We start from the raw sequence: 18,579 nt of genomic DNA on the forward strand, positions 1-18,579 counted from the left end.
GGTATTATTATTATTATTATTAGTAGTAGTAGTAGTATTACTATTTATACCCCACTTTTTCTCTCAAAAAAGAGACTCAAAGCAACTTACAGTAAAACTAATAGAATCTGAAACACAAAAACATATAAATATTAAAATAGAATTAAATATTGACATTATCAAAAATAAACACTCTCCCAGGGAGATAGTTCATATATTCCATTCATTGCAAAGGAAGAATCCACTCCTTCTGGGACATAAGAAAAGGATAACATCTTATAAAAATATCCAATTGTCTTAGCATTTCATGCCTCCTCCTGGTTATTTACTTCCATCAGGCATAGACCCATGTGGTAACATTTTAAGGAAAAAGGGAAGACCATAGAGCTGGTATTATTAGGGGAACTTTTGGTATGGAGAACAGAAATACTTCTGGCTTTTTATATCCTTCTTACTGTTAACTCTCAGTGACTCCTGTCTGCATCTGTGCACTGACACACAAGAGACAGATGTTTCCAGTAATTCCAATAAACTGTGAGGAATTCTTCTGAAAGCTGTTTTAGACCAGAGATGTTAAATCATTTTTACTAAGGGTCCTATCAGCCTTATGGTTGCTTTCAAAGGGCCAATTAACACATGGATGCAGAATTTGTGGTTGCAGAGGGCAAACTAATTTATTTATTTTTTACATACTGGTCGGTACTCTTTCATTATTATCTGCCATGCAGACTGAGAGTAATAGGAATTGCAACTTAATAGTACTTATGTCTCTGAGGTTGGGGAAAGGTTCATGGACATATTAAAGCCAGATATCATCTTCACAAGCCTTGTATCTAAATTCAAACTCCACTATCCTGACTAAACTGCAGTCTTCCAGATGTTACTATATCTCGCATCAACTCTGGCCATGTCCAATGAGGAGGAATAAAGGAGTTGCAGTCCAGCATCTGGAGGGCCACATAAAATGACATGGCGAGATAGATTTGGTCCATGCACCTTCAGTTTGAAACATGTGCTTTAAACCAAGAAGAAATAAAATTTGTTATTGCTCAAGACTGCAGCATCTTTATTCCTCCCCCTCAAGTTTCCTAGTTTTACACGTACCTTGCCCAGTCAGCCAGCATTCCTTTTTGGACAATTTTAGGTCAAGAGGCGGCTGTCTTTCTTCTATAGACTTTTTGTATTTCTTCAGACTTTGGAGTCCATATGAATACTTCCCAGAGTGGCATCACTCTACAAGCAATGACACTCCAAGCATAAGGGAGGAAATGAAGAGCACTATCACTTTGAACACCACCCAACTGGTCTTCAGAAATTAATCAATTTCCTGTTACAGACCCCCACTGACGTCTCATCCACAGTTGCTACCACACAACAGGCAAGGCCAAACATTACAAATAAGAGAGTAAGTGTGACAGAACTGCCTGCTACTCTTTGTAACATCTTGGGACAGGATTTTACTATGTATCTTCCAGAATAAGGAGGAGACTGGATTAATACAAATTCCATCTCATAGTGACGTACCAGGGCCATCACAAGCTTCATTACCAGTTTGAGTTACTGCCAAATGCTAATGATCTGTTTGTATGGGACTGTCTCCAAAATTGCCTGTGCTTTATCAGAAATATTGTTTTGTTGTCTTTGAAATTAGATATGAGGGTCCAACTTGTGCAGACCAGAGTGGAAATTCACAACTTTTGAATGCAGACATACTTGATTTTGTTCTATCCAAATCCCAGCCAAATGTATTTGGGCTATGAGCCTGATCATCATAAGAAAGAAGAAGAAGAAGAAAACAAACGTAACCAACCTTGACAAATGGATGATCGAGGAGCTGGCTAGCAGTCCATCTCATCTTTGGATCACTTTCCAGGCAATGAGAAAGAAAGTCCTTCCCTTCCGGACTTATCCTTTCTGGTATGGGAGGTTTATGCCCCATTCCTACTCTATACATGATCTGGAAGTTGTGCTCAAATTCATGCCAGGGCCTCTGCAATAAATTGAGAGCATCAGTGTTTAAAACACTTCTTTGAAATGCGCTGATTAAAACATGGTTAGTAGGATGCCCTAGTACTATAGTTCTCCTCAGATAGCATGAACCCTAAGGAGGAAATTTGACTTCAGATATTCATAGATAAGTGTGCAGTCTGTTGTAGAACATTGTGTTCATTATCCAAACACACAGCTATGTCTCTATTTTATTAAACAAATATATTAAGAGCCAATGTGTATGTATAGAAGGATTAAATAAAGTATTCCTACAACTTGAATTAAACAATTAAATGGCATCAATAACTCTTTTATATAACGATCACATACCCACACACATAAATGTAAGTGCAGGATGATGAAAATTATCCACGATGATGTGTAAAACAGGAAAGAAATGTCTAATGCAAACACCAGTAATTCTGAAATGAAAGAACCATTCTCAGTGGGCAAAATATTTATATTATTTTAAAAATGTACTTAATAGTAATAGTTCTCCACCTTTAGATCTTGCTTTGAACTCCCAGAATTCCTGCTTAGTGGTCAAAATGTTTAGCAGTTGAAGTCCCAAACATCTGAACTATAGGCTGCATTAGAGGCTGAGAAGTCTATGAAACTAATATGTTAGTAAGTTGACATTACATCGAAGTTACATACTATTTTGTAACAATATATGTCTCCAACAAGCTATATAACAGAAATGTGTTTTGCTTCTATACAGCAAATATCAGATACATAAAACTAAGAAACATAGATTTTCAAATTTTCTTGGCATGGCTACTGGCAGCACACAGAACATTCTGCTCTCCTCCACAAATTTCTCTAAATTCAAGGTTGTATTGATTTAGCACATAGTAACTGTTTTCTTTATGTGCAACAGAAAAAAATAGCTTCGTCACAAGTTGTTGGGATTGCTAACACTCTAAGTAAAATATAATGTTGCATAATAGATAAAAGTACAAAATCTACTTGATTTATCTATTGAAGAAGTGAGAAGAATGATAGCTATATATTTCTGCTACCATTCATGCAAATAATGGGCATGCTTTACTTGCAAAAGGATTAATCACGGTGAAGAATAATACCATGAAGCCATCATGATTGTGTATTATGCCCAATTTCAGGATGGGACAAAATATTTTTGAAGTGTATGCAAGTTCTTAGGTCTGCATGTTTCATTCTTATATCACCTATTTCCTCCTCCCTAGTCATGCATGTTTACATAACTAAGGAAGTGCTCATTAACTAGGAGTTGCTGTAACATCCAACTATGGGCATTACAAACAAGAAAACCTACCATCAGCAGATTCAGAACAAGCAGGGATCCTAGACATTGGCTTACCATCTTTAAACTTGACAAGTACAGATTCCAAATTCAGATATATAAGGAAACAATGGTTAGTTGAAGATTTTCTGACTTGAATTGGTGTACCAAGAAGAAATGTAGAGCAGGGCTCCCAAAGATTCTGCATCCACTCATTTGACAATCCACAACATGAAAATATTTTTTTAAATGCCAAAAAACCAGCATTGATTTTGCCATTTTACGTAAGGGACATAATTTTACTAGGCCATTGTATATAATGGGACTTGAGCATCCATAGATATGGGAATGAATGAATGGTTCTGGAACCAAACCCAAGCAGATACCAAGGAACCACTGTATGTATGAAGTGCACTTTTGTGTGAGAAATGCATGACAGTGGACTGGTTAAATAACTTAATGGGGGCTCAGCTTGTGCCGCATTTTCTCACCCATGAGTTAAAACAATGTAACAAAAGTTGCAGAAAATCCTATCTGAAAAGATCCTACACTTGAAAGTGTTTTTCTGAGTCGGGAACAAAGTTAAAATGTGAATTCTTCTGGGCTCAATCAACTTAAAGAAATGGGCTTAAGAAATTAAGACTGTGGGTTTTATTGTACTTAAATAAAGCTTCTTTAAACTGTATCTTAGTTATTTTTGCTGGCTATCTCCTGTTTCAGATCTTCTGATATATGGAACAAGAGAAATATCCTAACAAAGAAAGTACCACGGTATTTTAACCTACCATACTACTAGTATAAGATTTGCTTAGTTTCATACAACATGCTTACCTTCCCTGTGACCATTTCAATCACAACACAGCCTAGACTCCAGATGTCAGCTGCACGCCCATGACCTTCTCCTTTAGCTCTAGTTATCACTTCAGGAGCCATGTATGCTTTGAAACAACATACATGATCACATCAGTTTATGCAACAAAAGGAACAGGAGATGTCTAAACAAAAAATTTCATCTGAGAAACGAAAGCATGGTCAACAGAAAGCTATGTATTACTAGTGAGCACAATTTGCCTCCTGGATGCAACAAGTCATTATTACTTAACTTTGAAAACTTGTTCAAAAGTTTGGATTTTCTCCCTCTCCCTTCAAGTCTCCCTTTTGAGGAAAGGGAAGGGAAAGTTGCATCTCCATTTGGAAATATCTAAGTCTCATTTCTCAAGACTGCCAACAGAAGCATAAATACATAAATTTTCCTCAAGAGATCCAAGACACTTTGGGGCACACAATCCATTCAGAGAGGAAAAAAGTAATACAAAAACCATGCTATGCATTTCAAAATGTACACAGCAAAAATGTGCACATTCTTAAAATGGGTAGAAATGCCTTTGTCAACACTGGGCACGGAAATGCATGCATTACAGAAATACATACAAAATTGCACACATTTTGAGGGGAAAGACCACAAATTATGTATAAATTTCCATGAAAAGTGAAATTCACTGCCCAGTGTGGAAATGGAAACAGAATGAATACACTGATGGGAAACTGAGAAACCAATTATGAATAAGACTGTCACATTTTCATACCCCTACAAGATATAATTTTGTGCATACAGAAGAATAGGCCATGGAAGCAGTACGTTCAAATCCCCTTGATCATTATGAAAGTTATCATTACAGTAAAAGAACATCCAGCGTAGACAATCAAAACAACACTACCATCAGAGTTCATTTCATGATTTATTTTTGTGGTGTTTGTTTCCAAAGGTACCAAATCAAAAAAAAAAATTACTTATAGGTTACAGCACATTTTTGGTCAGAAGTAGAATATTACATATACATCAAAAGTATCAACATGTATCAAATCACTTTGGTACAGGCCTTGGAATATTGCATTTTATAGCAAAAGAATGCACATCCTCAGCGCATTTTTTCAATCTCTGTAAAATTTGTTCAGATAGATTTGATACTATTTGGAAACAAGCTCCATATTTACGAATAGTAAATCTAGGCAAAAAAAACTTATTACAAATCTGAAACAATTTGAACAGACAGAACAACACCACAAAGCTCTACACTTACTGCCCATTAGTTAACACTATCCATAAGTGAGGGTTGGGGAAGGAATGTTAGGGTGAGAGTTTGCTTTCTCTTACCTGCAGTCCCAAGTGTACTGTTCACTTCACCAGGCATCGTCTGTGTATTATTTTTTAATTTTACTGAACAACCAAAATCCCCCAGCTTTATTAATCCTGATGATGTGAGAAAGATATTTGCTCCTGGAGGAGAAGGGCAAAAGAGTGATTTTCCAGATAAGACTTCAAACCAAAGATGACAGATTACTACAGTTAATAAAATGAGAAGTGATTTGAGATATTAATGCTGGGCTCCTGCTACCAGCTGCAATTCTCTTCTTCATCATAGGCTTAAAACATTTAATTATCAGAAATGGGGAAGAAACTCAGCCAGGACAAAACCTTTATGGCATAGTATGAAAAATTGAACATGTCCTTCTATTTGCTCTCCCAAAATATGAGTGACTGGCCACAAAGGAAGACAGAGCAAATGGGAATGCATTCACAAGTAAGAGAGAAGGCATTCAAGACAGGGACATCTAACTCGCTGGGCTAGAATTTTTTTTGTCCTAGCCTACAAAGATGTGAAATAATTTTTCATTCTAACCATTATTTCAAGACCAGCCATGTTCATAAAACAGCTGAAAAGGTGACCTGGATTCTAAATGAGAGTCTCAATAATTAAGCAAAGCCATTTATTTATTTATTTATTTATTTATTTATTTCCAATATTTCTACCCCGCCCTTCTCCCCGAGGGGATTCAGGGCGGCTTACACAACTGGCAGGATCACTACCAGTATATCATAATACAATAAAATAATACAACAATTAAAATAGTTAAATAACATAGTAAAATCTATATATATAAAAGAGTGATGGAATTCGGGCACCGAGCAAAGCAACTAAACTACGGGCCCCCCAACCTTGACACTGGACAACACAACCCATCATCCACGCCTTAAGGTTGAAACAACACAAAATCACTTCACGCACCTCCACATGGAGAGAACTCACAACGCCCCATCGGGAGCCATGCCAGGGAGGGAAAAGAGAAGCCCTCATGGCCGCCGGCAATAGGGAAGGCGGGCAATGGGAAAAAGCTGTCCCCTGGGTCCTAGCGCCCGCCCATCATCCAAACCATTTATCTCCACTCCAGCCTTTTACAATATCCAACCCATTTTAATACTCTATATTTTAAATATATGCTATGAACCATGACAATCAACACAATCTCTCTCCTAATATTTTAACAAGCTTAAAATCACAACACCAAATAAAAAACAACACTCTTAAAACACGGGAATGCCAGACACTAAACAATCAGGGCCAGCAAACACCTCCCATGATCTGCCATGCAGGACACAATCCAAGCACTCCCAACAGATGGCCACCCAGCCTCTCAATAATAATAATAATAATAATAACAACAACTACAACAACAACAACAACAACAACAACATCATCATCATCATACAATCCTAAGGTTTGCAGAGGCTGACTATTTCTGTGGCCCTGACATGTCACATCTCTTTTTATGTTTGGAACCTTTAGAGTGTTTCCTAATCTTTTTCACATAGAAAGAAGATGGCTGTATACTCAGAAAGGCCTGACTATTTCTGTGGCCCTGACATGTCACATCTCTTTTTATGTTTGGAACCTTTAGAGTGTTTCCTTATCTTTTTCACATAGAAAGAAGATAGCTGTATACTAAGACAGGCCTGACTATTTCTGTGGCCCTGACATGTCACATCTCTTTTTATGTTTGGAACCTTTAGAGTGTTTGCTTATCTTTTTCACATAGAAAGAAGATAGCTGTATACTCAAAGAGGCCTCACTATTTCTGTGGCCCTGACATGTCACATCTCTTTTTATGTTTGGAACCTTTAGAGTGTTTGCTTATCTTTTTCACATAGAAAGAAGATAGCTGTATACTCAGAAAGGCCTCACTATTTCTGTGGCCCTGACATGTCACATCTCTTTTTATGTTTGGAACCTTTAGAGTGTTTCCTTATCTTTTTCACATAGAAAGAAGATGGCTGTATACTCAGAAAGGCCTGACTATTTCTGTGGCCCTGACATGTCACATCTCTTTTTATGTTTGGAACCTTTAGAGTGTTTCCTTATCTTTTTCACATAGAAAGAAGATAGCTGTATACTAAGACAGGCCTGACTATTTCTGTGGCCCTGACATGTCACATCTCTTTTTATGTTTGGAACCTTTAGAGTGTTTGCTTATCTTTTTCACATAGGAAGAAGATAGCTGTATACTCAAAGAGGCCTCACTATTTCTGTGGCCCTGACATGTCACATCTCTTTTTATGTTTGGAACCTTTAGAGTGTTTGCTTATCTTTTTCACATAGAAAGAAGATAGCTGTATACTCAGAAAGGCCTCACTATTTCTGTGGCCCTGACATGTCACATCTCTTTTTATGTTTGGAACCTTTAGAGTGTTTCCTTATCTTTTTCACATAGAAAGAAGATAGCTGTATACTAAGACAGGCCTGACTATTTCTGTGGCCCTGACATGTCACATCTCTTTTTATGTTTGGAACCTTTAGAGTGTTTGCTTATCTTTTTCACATAGAAAAAAGATAGCTGTATACTAAGAGAGGCCCGACTCTACTGTACATACTAAACATAAAGACAACCATACAACAGACATTCAATACCACCACTAACTCAAATTTCTCACCAACACCACCAGACAACGCCACAGCAACGCGTGGCCGGACACAGCTAGTACAATATATAAATGAAACAACTTCCTGTTGTTTCTCTTCTGTTTTTGTTCTTAATCTCAAATTTAAATTATTTACTGCATAAACTTTTTTCTAATTAAACCTTAGTAGAAATCAAAATTGCTATTATTATGAAACTTGTATTAGATATTTTCTATTGCTAAGCACCATCCTTTTTTAGTAAAAGAAGGATAATAATCACTGGCCTAAAGCTAAAGTTGACCATGGAATTTGCTGAGAGGGTTCAGAATTGTCTTATAAAGGCAGTCCCTGAGTTACAAACTTCCGTCTTACAAATGACTCATAGTTAAAACAGGAAGTGAGAGAAATCTACTCCTCGGAAGGAAAATTCACTCCTGAAAGAGTTATCATGACACTGAAGCTTCATCACTAATCCTTGTTTCCTCAACAAGCTAATTTTTTTTCAAAACCCAATTATCACAGGGACAGAAACCTAATCAAGGGCACAGAAAGCAAAACCACAGGTGTGTTAACCCTACCCTATGCTATTCAAATCCACACACACACACACACACACACACATACATGGATGAAGTTACACTTTAAAAATGTGCCTGTTCTGATACAAACAAATTCAACTTAAGAACAAACCTACAGAACCTATCTTGTTAGTAACTTGGGGACTGCCTGTATAATGTACCGGTCACACATTAGGAATTATTAATAAGCATCAAATTTTACCAGCTTTCAACGAGCTTTCATCAAGTAACAATGATTAAAAAAGAAAGGAAAGCAAAAAGTTACAGAACCTATTGTTTGTCCTGAGATGATGCAGAGAAAGGGTTTTAAATTACCAAGGTAAGCCACACCCCCAATGAGATGCTATCTAAATGGAAAAGCAAACTTCTTTGATTTTCATTTTGTTCCATTGTGCCTAATCAATCCATGGCCTGTGGAGTGTGGCATAACTTTTTCATTTGCATAGATATTTTTTCTACATCACATCAAAACAAAATGTAGACACTCTAATTAACATTGCCACATTTTCCTGGATGTTTGTTTTCTGTCTTTGCCTGATGAAGAATCTTGAAAGTTTTGGAAGCCAGTTACTGTCATATGGATTCTGAGTTTTGCTTGACAGCTGAGTTATACATGTTATGGTTGAGCCTTATGGCTCCGATACTGGGAGACGTGGTCGTAAGACTCCTCGAGAGTCAGACTCTCTTGAAGAGCGAGAAAGGAAACGGCTGCGGGACTTATTTGCAGAACCAACAGACGAAGACTCCTTTGAGGGTTTTACCGAGGGAATGGAGGAAGAGGTGGTTAGCTCAGAGGAGGATGACATGGAATGGACTCGTATGAGGGAGGATTTGGGTGTCACTGGCAATGCTAGTATGGGAGGCGACTGGTGGGCTGCAGGATCGGATCCGTGGACGAGTTGGAGGGATGGAACGGGATCCACAGCTGGGGATGCTGTGGGGCGTAGTCAAAGGTGTTTTAGCTCTGATGAGGCACCTGGAATTAGGGTAACAGCTGACAGCGATGAGGAGTTGTAAACTGGCATAAAATGGGGTTTAGAATCCAGGGCTAATTGCGTTGGGCAAGGACGAACGCTTGGGCTCTTGTTGGAAATTTCCTGAAGACGGGTGTGTTTCGTTTGCTGAATACGTAAGTTACCAAGGACACTGGGCATAGACGGCGGGAGGAACTGTGTGGGCTTTTGTTGTGCAACCTGTGTTTAATCTTATTAGCTTGGACCTCCGTCGTCTTCTTGACGGACATTATTTGCCTATTCTGGATTGACGCTGGACTGACTGACTGACTACGACCTCGGACTACCCCTTCTGTGGCTTTCGGTGGAATTGCTGAACCAAAGACATCTGTACCTGGCTTTCGACCTCGGACCGGACTGGGACCCTGCTGACCGTTGCTACCCTGATTGAAGTGCCTGGATCCGGATTCCGTTTGTTGCACGGAGGAGTAACACCCTTAGTTACTCATTTGCAGCCTTCGAGTAGCAGAGAGGAATCTGCTGCCAGCTTTTTATGTTTCTTTGAATCCTTGTTTACCAACTTTTGTTTGTTTAAATTGCCGGGCTGAAGTAAGCATTTTCTGTTTAACCCGGATTAAACTCCCATTTAATCCGGTTTAGCTTTTGAACCGCTTTTAGTATCAGCGGAGTCTTTTTTGTGTATCTTTTACACTGTAGGCAAGTGTTTGCCTAGTCCTTTGTTTCATACGGGCACTTTTTAGTTCTGTAACTTTAATAAACTGTGTTGAACTTTATCTGGTGGCGTTCTGTCTGTGACAATACATTTATATAACTTTCACCAAGTTACCAAGAATACCCACTGTTTATTTTGTGTCAAAAGCATTGCATAACAAATACATTTTAAAAATGATGAAAAAAATAGAGGAAATCATAAACAACTAAATAGTTTTAGACCAAAAGCGGGCAACAGCAACCGCATTGTCCGTAGCTTTAAACAACTCCTCCTCCGTGCATGAGGCAGGGCATTGTGGGCAAGCATACATATGCGGAGTTGTTTGTTCAGCTCCACAGTCACACAAAGTGGAAGATTCCTCCAGGTAGTGCCACCTCACCAAGTTGTCTTTTGATCTGCCCACTCCGCTTCTGAGTCTGTTCAGGGACTTCCAAGTTGCCCATCCTTGGTTTGCCCCTGGAGGAAGACCCTCGTGGGGGGCCATCCAGTTGGAATTGCCAGGTTTAGCTGCCCAGAGGGACACCCTTGCTGCTGCTGGAGGAACATCAAGAGGAGTGGTGGTTCTCATGAAGCCATTCCTTGATTTGAGTCTGGTGGGAGGAGGCTGATAGTCATGCAGTGGATGGCTTTCACAATGTTCGACCTTATTTCTCTCACAGTTAGCAGCAACTTCCCGTCGCACGTCAGGAGGGGCAATGCCAGCTAACTTGTAGAGTTTATCAACAGGTGTAGGTTTAAGGTATCCTGTGATTATTCTGCATGTTTCATTTAGTGCTATGTCCACCTGCTTCGCATGGGCAGACTTGTGCCAGACAGGACAGGCGTACTCTGCAGTTGAGAAAGACAAGGCCAGGGCTGATGTTCTTACTACTTGTGGGTCTGCACCCCATGCGCTGCCAGTCAGTTTCCGCAGGATGTTGTTGCGTGCAGCTACTTTGTGCTTGGTGTTCATGCAGTGTTTCCTATATGTTAATGTTCGATCTAAGGTGACACCAAGATATTTAGGATGGAAACAGTGTTCGAGCTCTTGGCCTTCCCAAGTAACTTTCAGTTTCCTGTTGGCTTCACGGTTACGTAGGTGGAAAGCACACACTTGTGTCTTGGCAGGGTTAGGCTTCAGGTGGTTCTCTTTGTAGTAGCTGGAGAGATCTTTCAAGGCATTAGTGAGTTGCTTTTCAACTGTTTCAAAATCTTTCGCTTGTGTTGTAAGGCCAAGGTCATCAGCATATATAAAGCTCTTTGTGAGTGGTGGTTGTGGCTGATCGTTCGTGAAGATATTAAATAAGGTCGGTGCAAGAACGCTGCCTTGGGGCAAACCATTCTTTTGCCTCCTCCATCTGCTTTTCCGGCCCTGAAACTCCACATAGAAGCTACAGTTTTCTAGGAGGGTCTGGACAGTTTTTGTAAAGTCAAAGTCCCGGGTGATATGGTAGACTTTATGCAGCATTTTTCTATGTTGCACCGTGTCATAGGCTGCCGGAAGGTCCACAAAAACTGTTCCCGTAATGCAGCCTTTCTCATAGCCTTCCTCGATATGCTCAGTCAGATGAAGAATTTGACCTGTACAGTTTTTCCCTGGTCTGAAACCTGCTTGTTGTGCAATAAGCTTGGGTTCGATAACAGGTCCTAGTCGATTTAATAGCATCCTCTCATAGACTTTATATAGATGACATAAGAGGGAGATTGGTCGGTAGTTCCTGGCATTGGAGGCATCTTTACCAGGTTTTAAAATGGCAATGATCATGCATTGGATGAATACCCACTATAATATTGGGTTTGACATCTAGAGATCTTCACAATTTGAGTCATTCTTTTAGAGATCACCTTATACCCATTTCCCATCGCAAAAATCCTAGATTATGCCTCATACACTATTACATTGTTCTTGAAAGGGGAAGCAATAATCAATAAGTCCTCAGAAAATAAAACAGCATGTCCAGAAGCATTAAAAAGTTCCTACTTGCAGCTGACAAGATAAACGGAAGATGGGATTTTTCTTGGGAAAATTGGATTTTGTGCAACTTGCTTCCTTTGTTATGTTCTGACCATTTATTTTTACACTGTATCCTGCTAGGCAAATTTGCTTATTAATCCAGATTTCTAATTAATTTGAGAATCCTGTTTTACCTTTGATGTCTCGGTGCACTATGCCATGTTCATGCAGCACATTGATGGCAGTTGTAATCTGCTTTGTGTAGAGTCTAATGACGTGTTCCTGGAGACCCAGCCTTGACACTTCTTCCAGAGTTCCTTCATCACAGTATTCCATGAAGATGTACATTTCTTCCTGGAGATGAGGAGAAACTGGGTTACTAGCCTTGTTGCATGTACAGCATGGAGAATACATATATTTCAATGAGGTATGTTTCAATAACCTGTAAATCTCTAAATACCATATTTACTCAAGCATAATGCAGCATTGATTGGAATGCACACCTCAAGTGTGAAGACATGCATTAAATATGTGTGTGTTGTTGTTGTTGTTGTTGTTGTTGTTAAATGCAATGCATGGCTTTCTCTTGGCTGTCGGCCTATATGCTGCCTGACTTGGAACAGCTGACAGGTAAGGGGAAGCCATGCCCCTCCTTCAGGCTGAGACTGGCAAACTTCCCAACGGCCTAATTCACGAGGTCTTCAAATTCAAGGAGGGGTTTTTTAAAAGCTTCATGAATGAAGCCAGCCATGCCCCTCCATCAGGCTGAGACTGGAGAGTTTGCCATCCTCTCTCTGAGGGGTGCAGGCAGATTTACATGCACAATTCTAATGTGCCATTGAACCTAGTGCACACCTCACTTTTGGCTATGTAATTTAGCCAAAAAGGTGAGCATTGCATTTGAGTAAGATGGTATTGTGGTTTAACCTAATAGTTATCTTTGCAATCAGTACCCACTTGTACTACAAGTATTTTCTACAAGCAGGTACTTATGGTTGTGTTCCTTCAAGTTGTTTCTGACTTATGGCAACTCTTAGGCGAATCTATCACAGGATATTCTGGGGCTGAAAGTGTGATTTGTCCAAGATCGCCTAAACAGGTTTCCGAGTAGAAAGCTGGTCTATAGAGAGGTGGCACCACTACAGCTACATACTGGGAAAACAGAGACTGTTTTGCTTTAGTGGTTCATGCATATGTTCACCACCAAATACCTTTGCATATATATTAGGATCAATCTAAGAGTAATGTGGGATAATTCTAATGCAATTTCCCAAATTCAAATCACATTCCATTGCAAACTACTATCAACTGTAGAGAAAAGTTGTTTAAAAAAACAGTTATGTAACTCTTGTGTCTCAGTTTTAATCCCATTTCCATCTTACTTCAAGTAAATAACCAGCTACTAGAACACGGAATCATGTCTCTTTCACTGCACATCTACTTAAACAGCAAATATAAGTCAAAAATTAACCATCTATCAGTCACTTTCAGAAATCATGCACTGACATCTTATATGATAAAATTTGGTGTAACATTAAATGGGTTAAAATCAATTTAGATGTTAGTAACAATAACCAGAGCTTTGCTTACCCTATGGAGCTCTACACCAAAGTACCGAACCAAGTTAGGATGCTTAATGCCTTCAAATATTTTCAGCTCATCTGCAGTTTCTTTGATGGTTTTATGATCATTTGGTTGAAATCTTATCTGAAAAAATATAGGTTTTCATGAATATTGCTATTTAATACAGCACAGAAATGAGAAACACAACCAATAAGTGACCTGTAAACCTCTTCAGATACTGCCAGCAGAAAATGCTGTGTTGATACCCTCTACTAAAAGTGTGGGCAATTTTACCTTGTTTTTGTTCCTCTTCTCACATCATTTTAGACCCAGGGGAGGTCTTTTCATAATAAGAAGTAATACAGTAGCAAACTTTCAGTTTGCCACCTCCCCTTGATCTAAGAAGAACCCATATAAAAGCAACAGACACTTTCTAAAAGTATTACATTTTCATTTATCATCACAATACTTACTTCTTTCATGGCCATCAATTCACCAGTGTCAACACTGATACAGGTATAGACTTTTCCATACTGGCCTTCTCCTGGAAAATTAAAAGAATGATGACAAATCTAAGCAGACAAAAATAATACTCCAAAAGTCTGAAAGTAAACCAACAGAACAGTTGCCGCAGAATCTATATAAAATTTTTGCAAACTATGAATTCTAAAAAATTAACTGTAAGTTTAAAGACATTTACTAAAACTGAAGTCTTCAGCTTTTAAGTCACGAATTCTTCTACACACAGAAAGCATTCTAGACAAAGTCCTTCATGAACACATGAAAACCAAACAAATGGCATACAAACATATCTGAAATGTCTGACAAATTCATTCATTAGCTTGGTACAACTAAGTATTTATAGATTACACCTCTCCCTCTACACCAACATATACTTCTATAAGGAGAAATATATGTAAATGAACCCCAAATACTTCACTGCTCACAACAGAATGCCATGTGAAATTTTATTTATAAGTTGATTTAAGTTATACTTAAATTTAACATTAATGTAATTATACATTTACATAATGGAGATGGGGAACATAATTTATACACAACTCCAACAACACAATGTTACATTTCCTTGTGTTGTAGAACAAACTTCAATTATAATTACCCAGATTAATAGAACAATACTCTGAATATACAATATGAGATTCTACATATGAAACTTGAATGCCATGCAATTTCATCTTATGAATTGAGAATCATAGATCTGAATCATACACCATTATATATTCAAATGCAAGTCTTTTCTATACATACATACTGCATTGCTCTGCTTCCTCACAGATATCCTACCATAACTAGATAAGTGTGTGCACCATCATCATCATCATCATCATCATCATCATTATTATTATTATTATTATTATTATTATTTACAGCATTTATATTCACCCTTCTCAACCCGAAGGGGACTCAGGGCGGATCACATTACACATATAGGCAAACATTCAATGCCTTTTAACATAGAACAAAGACAAGACAAACATAGGCTCCGAGCGGGCCTCGAACTCATGACCTCCTGGTCAGAGTGATTCATTGCAGTGATTCATTGCAGCTGCTCTCCAGCCTGTGCCACAGCCCGAGCCACCATGCTTTTGTGTCGTAAGGATCAGACTTTTCCTACTTTTGAAATTTCAGAGGCAGCTTAAGAGAAACTTACCAATTTTGTTTCCTCTCTGCCACTTGAATGTCACCTTTCTCAAACCTACATGCATTACGTTGTCATAAGATTTCGGAGTGTCACAAACTTGGCCAATAATATTTTTCCGCCTCATTTCTCGATACCTCTTCTCTTCAAAGAGCTGAACAGATTTCTGAACTGCTTCCATGGGTCCCTGCCTGGATGCAGTATCTAGAAAAAAGCGCAAAGTCATACACTAATGCCATTACTGAAACACTAACTACATATAAACCCCAGTCTTACTTATGTGCAACTAATATGAGATATCATGACATTAAGGATGCTTTAGAGGGTTTACCTATGTAATGAGCTTATTTGCTGAACTTAAGCTGATTGATTTATGTTTTTATTAAAAGAGAAAAAGAGAAAATGTTTTTCTATAATCTCTTCTCATCCCTTACCTCCCAACCCACTTGCATTACTAGGCTGCATAAAGAAGTGTGAGAAATTCAAAACAACCAAGGAGATCCAAAACACTCTTGTCAGAAGGAAATGGGGAGGAAGGTGACTTTAGCCATTCATTCTCTGCAGCCCCTAGCCTGGAGCAGATCCCAAGAGCAGATGGAAGAGGGGATAGTGGTCTATAGGAGAAGCAGGGAACTGATGAAAAACATTTCCATTTTCTCCAGCACAATTGATTCACTAGATTGGATGTCTCAGGTAGAGCTAAGGAATCCATCTATTGTCCAGGGAGAGATTCTGACTTTAACTCATACTTTAATGGAAACCTGAACTACTGACAATTCAGCCTCTGTTATATGGTTGCAACACATGAAGGGATAATAAACACCAAACAAATGAAGGGGTGGCTAGATGATCTGAAAACATTAACTATAGTCCATAAAAGTTTATGCCAAAATAAACTGGTTTATCTCTTGCTTTACCTATTTTTATACAGAAACAGATTAATGCAAAAAGGTTATGGGCTAAAGACTGGGTTTTCTTTTCCAGCTAGACTTTCAACAATGTGTATCTGGAGTGGTACAACATCTAAGGACCAGCTATTCAATCTCAGGTATCATCAAGTGAAATATCTGATTGACAAACTCACTAAGTCACAGAGTAAGTTTCATTTACCATTACTAATATGAGCACTGGAATACATTTCTTGATTAAATACACATAATGAGAAAGATATACTGTATTTACATGATACTAATGCACACCTTTTTTGGGTAAATAGTCCTGACAAAATGTGGGCACGCATTGGATTAGCATAATATGATAATGGGCTTCCTTGTTTGCTTCAATCTTCAGCCTCCTTGGCTTGCTGGGTCCGTGACATCACCAGGGCCGGTTCCCTCGCCAGCCATTCACCCCACAGGCCCCAGGAGCCAAGGAGAAAGAGGCAAAGGCGAAAAAAGACCAGCCTCTTTGTCTTGCCAGGACCACCACTTCGGGGCCTGTGGCCAGTGCTTGGCAAGGGAGCTGGCCCTGGCAAAACAGTGGGCCCAGCAAGCCAAGGAAGTCAATCCTCCTCCACCTTCACCTTTCTCATTAACTCCGAGGCCTTCGCAGAGCAGCCAGCAAGGGAGCCAACCCAGGCAAGGCAGCCCTGGCAAGGTGGCAAAGTTGGAGGAGGGTCCTCTGGCTTGCCGGGGCTGCTGCCTCACCACGGCCAGCTTCCTCACGGACAAGTCACCACAGGCACCAAAATGGAGGAAGAGGAGGAGAAAGAGACGAAGGCACCTTTCTTCGCCCTGGCTCACCTGAGCCTCCCCCTCAGCAGAGCTCCTTTCATTTTTCTCTCTCTCCCTTCCACCCTTCATTCTCTCTACCTTTGCTTTTCCCCCTTCTTTCTTGTACCTTCCCTTCTATCCTTTTTCCTTTCTCTGCCTTTTCTTTCAAGGCTCCTTGAGGGAAAGGTCATCTGATTCCATGATGTCACTCTCCATTGCTGGATGTTTTGGTGTTTTAACACTTCTTACTTTAAAAGAAGGAATTCTAAGGGCACAGCAACTACCTTTTTGAAACAACTTACAAAGAGGACAATTTTTGCCTCTGCACATTTAATTCACCAGCAAATCTTTTTTATCTTTCTTTTTGGTTTCAGAGTCTTGAAATCTGAGGTGCGCATTAGATTCGATGGCACACTAGATTCGAGTAAATACGGGTAGTATACTGACAGTATACAAGAACAACCACCCACTGAAGTTTATATTTTCTTGTGTTTTCTACAAAGGACTAACAAGGCTACTGCTGATATCTTCAAATTCGCAAAACCATGGCTTACAGCCTACTAATGATTTACAGTAACTTAAACTAGACTTATTAGGTGGGGATTGTTATTGTAGAAATGGTTAGAATTCTCTACCAACTTAACATAATGGCTAAAATCCATCCAGGACTCCTGTTTCAGCTGCTTTAATGCTCTATTATCATACTGGTGGAGAGCAAGAACATAGGAGAAAGACATGGCTATGTTTCTATAGCCAAATACAGAACAATGGCATCAATTACTGACCCCTCCCAGTTTTATCTTTACCTTTGGTCTGACTGATGAGAGTTCGAAGTTCCCAACTCCTTCGGGCGGATCCGCTTGAATCCCCTTTTGGATAAGATGGTTCTGTGAAAGAAAGAAAAATGAAAAATAGGTAGTACCCAAGAAGACTTGTGAAGCGAAATCTCTCCCATTGTTCAAGTGAGCTTAATGGCTGCATTTTTTTTATTTAGCCATGAAAATACTAGTCAGAGAAAGGTAAGCAGAAGACTGGTCTAGAATCATTGGTAGATCTCTAGATGATCTGCAGTATTTGGCAATGATTTCTGTCTCACAATTACTTAGCAATACCATTAAGAAAATGCATGAATACATATATACTATTATGTTCTTCTGATATTAAGAAAGGTTGAGGTAACTTGGAATTAATAACTTAAATTTCGAATGGAAGGGATGTGGGTCCCATTTGGTTCTTGTACTCAAAATACACAGAATTTTCACTCTGCCTTTTGCACAAGGCGTCAGTGGCTAGATCTCAAAGTACTCTTTTTTTAAAAAAAAAACCCTGCCCATTCCAACTTGGGAAATGAAGATGTTATTGGGGCTTACAATAGGAGATGCTAGTCTCACTTATAGATCTCTGTCCTAAGAATTTATTTATTTACAGTATTTATATTCCGCCCTTCTCACCCCGAAGGGGACTCAGGGCGGATCACAT

The 18,579-nt window shown here is 39.1% G+C and overlaps 2 protein-coding genes across 5 annotated transcripts in view; one reads left to right on the plus strand and one right to left on the minus strand.

The window, feature by feature from the left end:
• Positions 1-3,917, plus strand: part of agpat4 (1-acylglycerol-3-phosphate O-acyltransferase 4) — a 78,302-nt gene extending 74,385 nt beyond the window's left edge. Inside the window, exon 9 of the mRNA XM_062976564.1 lies at positions 1,631-3,917. Within this exon, the coding sequence (XP_062832634.1) occupies positions 1,631-1,680 (50 nt within the window). The 3' untranslated portion in view covers positions 1,681-3,917. The remainder of the gene's footprint in view (positions 1-1,630) is intronic.
• map3k4 (mitogen-activated protein kinase kinase kinase 4) overlaps positions 1-18,579 on the minus strand; it is an 83,939-nt gene that overhangs the window by 880 nt on the left and 64,480 nt on the right. For all 4 annotated transcript variants that reach the window (XM_003215784.4, XM_008123194.3, XM_008123204.3 and 1 more), the window contains 8 exons: positions 17,907-17,987; positions 15,401-15,592; positions 14,202-14,272; positions 13,756-13,872; positions 12,360-12,519; positions 5,388-5,510; positions 4,064-4,170; positions 1,790-1,969 (listed from right to left, as the gene is read on the minus strand). In XM_003215784.4, coding sequence (XP_003215832.2) covers positions 1,790-1,969; positions 4,064-4,170; positions 5,388-5,510; positions 12,360-12,519; positions 13,756-13,872; positions 14,202-14,272; positions 15,401-15,592; positions 17,907-17,987 — 1,031 coding nt within the window. The remainder of the gene's footprint in view (positions 1-1,789; positions 1,970-4,063; positions 4,171-5,387; positions 5,511-12,359; positions 12,520-13,755; positions 13,873-14,201; positions 14,273-15,400; positions 15,593-17,906; positions 17,988-18,579) is intronic.

Source organism: Anolis carolinensis, chromosome 1, assembly GCF_035594765.1.
Source record: "Anolis carolinensis isolate JA03-04 chromosome 1, rAnoCar3.1.pri, whole genome shotgun sequence".
NCBI lineage: Eukaryota > Metazoa > Chordata > Lepidosauria > Squamata > Dactyloidae > Anolis > Anolis carolinensis.